The sequence below is a fragment of the Lygodium microphyllum genome, chromosome 19 (genome assembly GCF_053477565.2).
Source record: "Lygodium microphyllum isolate KBCC chromosome 19, Lygodium_microphyllum_v1.1.10, whole genome shotgun sequence".
Taxonomy (NCBI): Eukaryota; Viridiplantae; Streptophyta; class Polypodiopsida; order Schizaeales; family Lygodiaceae; genus Lygodium; species Lygodium microphyllum.
The window spans coordinates 62,929,288-62,936,399 of record NC_141153.1 but is presented as its reverse complement, the minus strand read 5'-3'; the positions used below and the strand labels follow the sequence as shown (position 1 = coordinate 62,936,399).

Here is a 7,112-nt window from a genome sequence, read left to right as displayed (position 1 = left end):
AAATGGGGATTAAGATCTCACCTAATTTCTTGCGTGCAGCATGGCAGTGGATAGGGTGTACATGGTGGATTGTAGAGCCATATGAAGGTTTACATAGTGAGTGTGAGCCCATGGTTCTTTTAGGTGTGTAGGGGAATTACTCACCTGCAATAGGTTGTGGAGGAGATACTGGAAGTAGCTCAGCGCACCATAGCGTCAAATTGTGAGCTAGAATGATTCGGTGGAGTGCCAGTACATTTATGTGTCAACATGCTCTACAACTCCATTGAAAGTAGTGACTAGGGCTTTTTGCACCACTTGAGCTAGGAGATGATGTTAATATACCCCCTCGCTTAAGAATGATGGCTAGCAACCCACCATCACCCAATGGGTCATCCACCTCTATTACTACACAGACTAATAGTTGATCTAACATCCCCCTCCATGATGTCACTTCCATAGATATTTGTGCATCTATGCCATTGTGCTCCTTACACAAGATGGAGGCCTCTAGCCTTGCTTGCATGAGTGGACCACAACGTTGCTCAGAATATTGACATGGTGGTACATGAAAAGGGCCTAGGTTGCAATATGATCAACATCTTGGATTTGGAATTAGTAGTAGCTAGTTTGGTATGAATAGCTCTCAACATAAGAAAGGGAGCTACTTCCTAGCATGAGCCTATCCCATTTAGACAATCCGACCATTTTCTTCACAAGAATCTATGATCCTTGTAGTGTATCAATCCACACTTAAGCCATAGTCAACACATCTAACTCCTTTTGCTTTAGATTATGTGCTCAACAATGTGAACAATGCTTAGGATACAAGAGCCAATACAGCAACTACCTTGCCCACTTGAAATCTCAAAGAAGAAATCGGCAATTGTGTGGCACCTTTAGATACATATTGTCGCTTTGTGATCAAGAGTTTGTAGGAAAAAAATTAGGTTGTTTTGATACTCTTTTTATTCGCAACAACAACCAATACGATTTTTAATGTTGTGAAAAACTCCAATGGAAGGAGTGCATGTCGGGAGCCTTTCCAAAAAATCAAATGCGAGCTAATAGAAGAACAAGTTTTGAACCTCCATCAACCAATGCCAAGCCTTATTTCCTTCCTCGTAAACCAATATAACAACCTTGAGTGTTTTGTTAAAGGCCCCCGCTTGCAACAAAAAAATGCACTACTATTGTGGGTTGTCTTTTTACTGGTCCCCCTTACCCTAAGTCAACTCGTAAAAAAGGGCAAGCCCATTAGCCCATCATGGAAGAATAGCTAAACTTCAATTCATCATTTTTAAATTATCAAATACTTTTCAAGAAATAAGCATAGTAAGGTATTATGATTGCAATATTACTTAAGTGATACACATCTCTTTAATCTTCAAGCTATTTTTTGTAAATACCTAACATGGCCTTTGTAAGTGCTTGCTAGGTTGTGCTACTATTATGGGTCTTACTCTCCCTAAATGATTGTGGTATTTATCCCTTCATGTTAGCATGTTCTTTATTCCCACATAAGGAGCACGAATGGTGATCAATAGTAGAGATTGGTGTTCCAACTAGACACACAATATCTAGCCCATTGTCTTTACTCATTTCTTTTTCTTGCACGAAGGGCCAATGATAGCGCCTTATACCCAACATTCAAGGCATTTGTAGACAAGACTTAAGGATCTCTTTTGAAGCATCTAAGCCAGGTTAAAATAATAAAGGTAGTAATGAGTAAAGGAAATGTGGGGTTGTATGGGGAGCTCAAACTATGGTTCTATTCATGAGTACTATATGTGCCACATTATGTAAAGGGTCATTTACTTGGGCATTTTTATACACGTTGACACAATAGTGTCCAACATGCTACACATAACTTAACAAAAAAATATGAGGCTTTAACAAAATATACACATGCATTTGATTGTAATTATCAATGAAAGCCCATAATTGACTCTCTACATTAATTTACCTTAGAAATGTAAAACCTATGTAAAGGACAATTTTCCAATTTAATCACAAGCTACAATATAGTTTGAAAGCCTTCTTCAACAACTTTAGGGGCCAAGCATTATGTAGGAAGACTTCAATTTTCTGCATGGTGGAATCACACATTGACACTTCAAGACCTTTTGAGTAGTTAGAACATGTCTATCCTGCATCAAATTTTTTTTCCAAAAATGCACATGAATTGTAGAAGTGTGCAGTGCTTCACCCATACTATATTTAAGAATATACAAATTGATGGAGCAAGCGAGATATTTTTAGGTGCATATGTCACACATTCAAGTTTTAGAAGATGTATTGTTCCATGATGGAAGGATTGTTTTATCTCAACATGCCAAACAATGTGCCTTTTAGCCACAATAGCAATAGGTGTCAAAACATTCATTTCCCTTTAGACCTAGCAACACGACTCATGGAGCTCTACTATAGAGTCTGTTTGAAAGCTTATTGCATCACAAGACCTATAATAAAGGGCCAAAATATACATGCACTTGCTTTTGGAGAGGGCTACAAAAATGATATTTTTGTTGGGAGTGCTTTATTGGAATTGTACTTCCAAGTGTGCCTCTCTTTCACAAGGCGGCCAAAGAGCATTTGATGAGTGACCTACTTGTGATGTGGTCTCAAAGACTACACTTTGGCAAGGATATAGTGACACAGGTTTAGCAAGGAAGTTTCCCCTTCACGAACCATTGCTTGTAGGAGCTTTCACTTCATTAATACCTTAAAAGCACCACTTGGGGAATTGCCGCTAGACTTAGTAGCGTGAGACTTATTATTCATCTTGGTCCCATGGCATTGTTTAGAGAATCTTGCATCTACCCCAATACCTCTAAGAGCTTCGCCTTCTTTGGCAATCCCTTAAGCATCACCAAAAGATTTGTACCTCCGCAATCTTAGGTGCATCTACCCCACTACCTATAAGAGCTTCCCCTTCTTTGGCAATCCCTTAAGCATCACCAAAAGATATGTACCTCTGCAATCTTAGATAGATAGAGCCGTTGGCAGCATGAAAATGAATGCTCATTCTGACCCTATGTGACTTCCTAGAGAATCCTCTAACACTTTCTCTAAGAGTAAGTCAATTAGTGAATATGTCCTTTCATTGACGATCAGGACCGATTAAAAATTCTAGTGTTTTCCTTCAACTCATGTGAAATTTTCAAATTCACAGAGTCTTGGTCCCATGGGAATGCTTGGAGAAGTAAGCTCTATGTTAATCATGGTGTCTAGTTATGTATGTGGCTAATCAAGAGCTTCCGTACCTCTGTGATTAAGTACATTCAAAACATCCATTTCAAGATTAGAGGGTGCATCATCAATGGCCTCATCCAAGCCTTCAAGACAAATAAAGGTGCTTCGACTCTAGCTCACGATTATGCGTATGCCAAGGTGAGGTTCCAAGGGTAGCTTTGACTTTATTACGCCGGTGGATTTTCACGACAACAAATCATAAATTGGATTATGGGAAAGAGCTTTAGTATGATGCCCCATAAAGAAGGAGAGCTATACCCGTGAGGGTTTCCTTCACTAAATGGTTTTCACACTATCAAGGGGTTTACGTTTTAGGAATCAGGTGGGCTTTGAAAGGTATTCACATTCCAATTACTTTTTATCCACTAAATTTTGCTCTTTTATCGCAAAACACACATGCATGTGCACGCACACACATAGGTGATGATTTCCACTTGAGATTGCTACATTAAGTGTGTTTTAATTGGACACTCTTGAGAAACTAAAAGTAGAGAAACCAATCCAAATGTCTTCCAACAATTTTCAACTTATGATGACAATTGGGAACTTATGATGCATGTGTCTTATAATAGTTTCCAATTTTTTAGTGGAAACTTTGAAACCTAGTTCTTAAAAAACCCATCGGGAGTGTAGCTTTGAAGAATTCATGGTAGAAAGATGTTGCTAGCTAATATAGGATGAATGTTTTTCTCACCTCACAAATGGAATTCGCATATGACATGTCCCTTGCTCTCTCCATGAAGATGGGGCACAAATACATGATCCACATTCTCTCTACTTGAAACAAGTGGAGTGGTTGTGTGATTAAGACGCTTTGTGCAGTGCTTTAATGTTAAATGCCTTGAGTGTGGTGCTTCAATGCACACCACAAGATTGTGCTTGAATTGTTTGTGAACCAAATCGTTGCTAGAGTGAGTGCATGTGTGTGTGTGTGTGTGTGTGTGTGTGTGTGTGTGTGTGTGAACTAGGACCGCATGTATGGTACCTACTCTCACCACTATGTTTAAGAACAAGATTCGAGAAGTTCGAGATAATCCTACATGATTGGCCATGCAGAGTTGGTCCTAGGATCATGAAATCTCTCAGCTATGATGCAGTTCTGATCAGCTGATAACTAAGGTTTGGTCCTATACTTTCTTACTTGACACATTTCAAGGCAACATCATCTCACATATGGAAACCAAAGAGCAAAACAAACACACATGCCTACTAAGAGAGGGCCAAAGAGCAAAACAAACGCAAATGCCTGCTAAGAGGGAGCCAGAAAGATCATTGCTAAGTGAATGGTGTAGGTGTGTCACAATTACAGAGAGAGTAATTATAACAAACCTAGCCAGAAAGATCATTGCTAAGTGAATGGTATAGGTATGTCACAATTACAAAGAGAGTAATATTTTTTGCTCATGTGACCTTGCTGCAACCTTGAGTTGTAAAACTTTCAAAAGAACCCAAGCCGGGCACGGTGACCCCCGACAATTGACGTTATATATATACAATGAGATAATACCTGAGAAAAAGCGTATGTGCTACTTGACGATGGTGTAATCGTTGTTGTCAGTTCTTGTTGTTTGTGTCTAGGAATTGTACACATTTTTCTGTTAAGAGGGGCGGCCTGAGACGATAATTGGATGACTCTGATCTGATGTCAACGCACCAAGCATGGGTTGAGGCCTTGATCTGGCAGATCGAAGTGATCGGGGGAGAGGTAGCCGAAGGGAGGGAAGGAGAAGAAGTTGTAAGTGGAGCTGCCTCTGCGGAATTCCCTCATGATCCTGCAGGCAGCCATGATGTTCTTGCAAGTGCTATCCATGGCTGCATCATCCTCTCTCATGGGAGCAACCACTGCATCCATGGACATGGACAGCTCTAGAGGAATTAGGGAAGAAGGTGCCGACGACGATGATGATAAGGGGGAGCTGGAGCATGCTGATGAAGAGGCCAAAGGATCGATAGGGTCCACCTGCACCATCATTTCCTGATTCCTTGATTTAGGAGGAGGAGGAGGAGGAGGAGGAAGAGAGAGAGTGGTGAACTGGGTTTGCAGAGCCTCCTCCCATTCCCTGACTTGGTCGGATAGCATGTCGGTGGCAAAGAAAGGGGCTTGCAGTACCTTGTGTATGTATATGGACCGCAGAAGCCGGCCTGTCATCTTGTCGTGCTTCTTGAGTATCTTTGCAAAGCCTGCCACAGTACCATAATTCAAGAATTGAGGAGGGTTTTCACAGATCCAACCTTAGATGACCCAATAATATGTGGCCTTGCTACAACGTTTTGCAGGGCCATGCTGTCTCACCTATGTAATTCAGGGCACTGTAGTTAATCAGCAGGACCATCTCGCCATGGATGACTACAATGTCTCTGCAGATTTCCATCCTCATCCCGTTAATCTCGTTCGTGTTAATGCCCAACCCATACACCTGATCCTCTGCAAGCGTCTCTAGCCTTGCCTTCATCTCCTGCTTTGATGATGGCAAGAAATTAGAGACTTATGCAATGCAATGCAAAAAGATGAACGAAGAAGCAGCTGCCATGAATCGAAGCCTAAGATATACGGCATTCAACATGTGAATATCAAGCGATTAAGGAGATCAATACCTGCGACCTGATGACAAACTCCTCCTCCTTGTCCAAGAAGAAACTGTTCACTTTCTCAAGCTCTGCGTCGAGCAGCTGGATGAAGGCCGCTTCCTCTGTTACCAGCCTTCTACAAAAGGCAATAGACTGGGGGTTGCTGTGATTGAGGCAAGCGATACTGCTGTCAGCTTCTGCGCAAGCCGAGGGAGGGATGAGCTTGAGGCTTTTCTTGAGCTTCTTGTAGGAGAGGAACTTGTCGCGATACTCGGGCAAGGTGTCTTGGAGCAAGCAATGGAGGCGTCTGCAGAACTTCATGGCTACCTGATGATGCGATTATGTCGAGGAGGAGGCGTGACGGCAGACGACGATCAATCGTTGATTCTCGATGAGATCATAGACCAGGAGAGAGGGAGAGGTGGAGGGGCATGCAAGGCTATATAGGCAGGCAATGACAAGGTGAGAGGGAGAGGGGAGAAGGAGACGGAGCAACCAGGAAGGAGAGAGAGAGAGAGAGGGAGGGAGCAGGGCCGGGTGGGGGGGGAACGGCGATGGGCCACCGCAAGCTTTCGCACATAGTTAGCAACTTGTTGTCCGAAGCCCCCCGCACCGGCAGCAGAATATTCTTTGTCGAATATTCCCCTCCCCTTTGCATATTCCCTTTTCATCCCTTGCACATTCCCTCCTAATGTATTGTTTTTTCCCTACATTGGGTAGGGTGTACATGGATGAGGTCCCCCCTACCGTTTACAACTCCCCACTTCTAAGGGTAGCCTTCCTTGTCATGCGCCTGGATCTCACTCTCACTTCCAAGCTTTTTGTAAGCATATATGCCTTACCAGACGTCTCGTACTCACATTCTTGCCTGTCTCCTTGGCTGCACTTGAGTATGCCCTCAGCCATCTAGCTCCTCCTGCTAGTACAATAAAATAGTTTTTAGTTAGCACAGCTCAATAAAGTTGCTGGCACAATATTATAAGAGTTGGTTCGACCTTTACGACAAGACCATATATGCTCGTGCGCATATGTACTTGGTGGTACGATGTTGTGTAACACAATAGCATGCCACTTGATTTTCAACACGTGGGTTGACTAATCCACGAGACGCCCTTCAGAGTAGTTACCTTGTAAAATTCCATTTATCTAGGTAACAAGCTTCCATTGTGGTGAAACGAACGCGAATCCTCATGTAATTATAGAAGTCTAGATGCTTATTTCACCTTCAAGGACCAAACATTTGGCATATACTTGCGTGTGGATGGGCTCTTGATATTCTTATATAAGCAGATAACTATTCTACAAAAAAG

At 42.2% G+C, this 7,112-nt stretch overlaps 1 protein-coding gene across 1 annotated transcript; it reads right to left on the bottom strand.

Annotated features, from left to right (window-relative positions):
* Positions 1-4,475: 4,475 nt before the first annotated feature.
* LOC148019947 (SPX domain-containing protein 2-like) lies at positions 4,476-6,340 on the bottom strand. The gene is made up of 3 exons (XM_087700855.1): positions 5,830-6,340; positions 5,528-5,690; positions 4,476-5,415 (listed from the first exon to the last, which is right to left on the bottom strand). The coding sequence occupies exons 1-3, from the start codon at positions 6,121-6,123 to the stop codon at positions 4,880-4,882; spliced, it is 993 nt and encodes a 330-aa protein (XP_087556981.1). The 5' UTR covers positions 6,124-6,340; the 3' UTR covers positions 4,476-4,879.
* Positions 6,341-7,112: the final 772 nt, after the last annotated feature.

Excerpts from the sequence above, each read along its gene's own strand:
- LOC148019947 (XM_087700855.1), bottom strand. The coding sequence starts at position 6,123 with ATGAAGTTCTGCAGACGCCTCCATTGCTTGCTCCAAGACACCTTGCCC. Across the intron at positions 5,691-5,829 it reads AGTTTGTCATCAGGTCGCAG|GAGATGAAGGCAAGGCTAGA; the intron begins GTATTGATCTCC and ends TCATCAAAGCAG. Across the intron at positions 5,416-5,527 it reads CAGTGCCCTGAATTACATAG|GCTTTGCAAAGATACTCAAG; the intron begins GTGAGACAGCAT and ends GTACTGTGGCAG.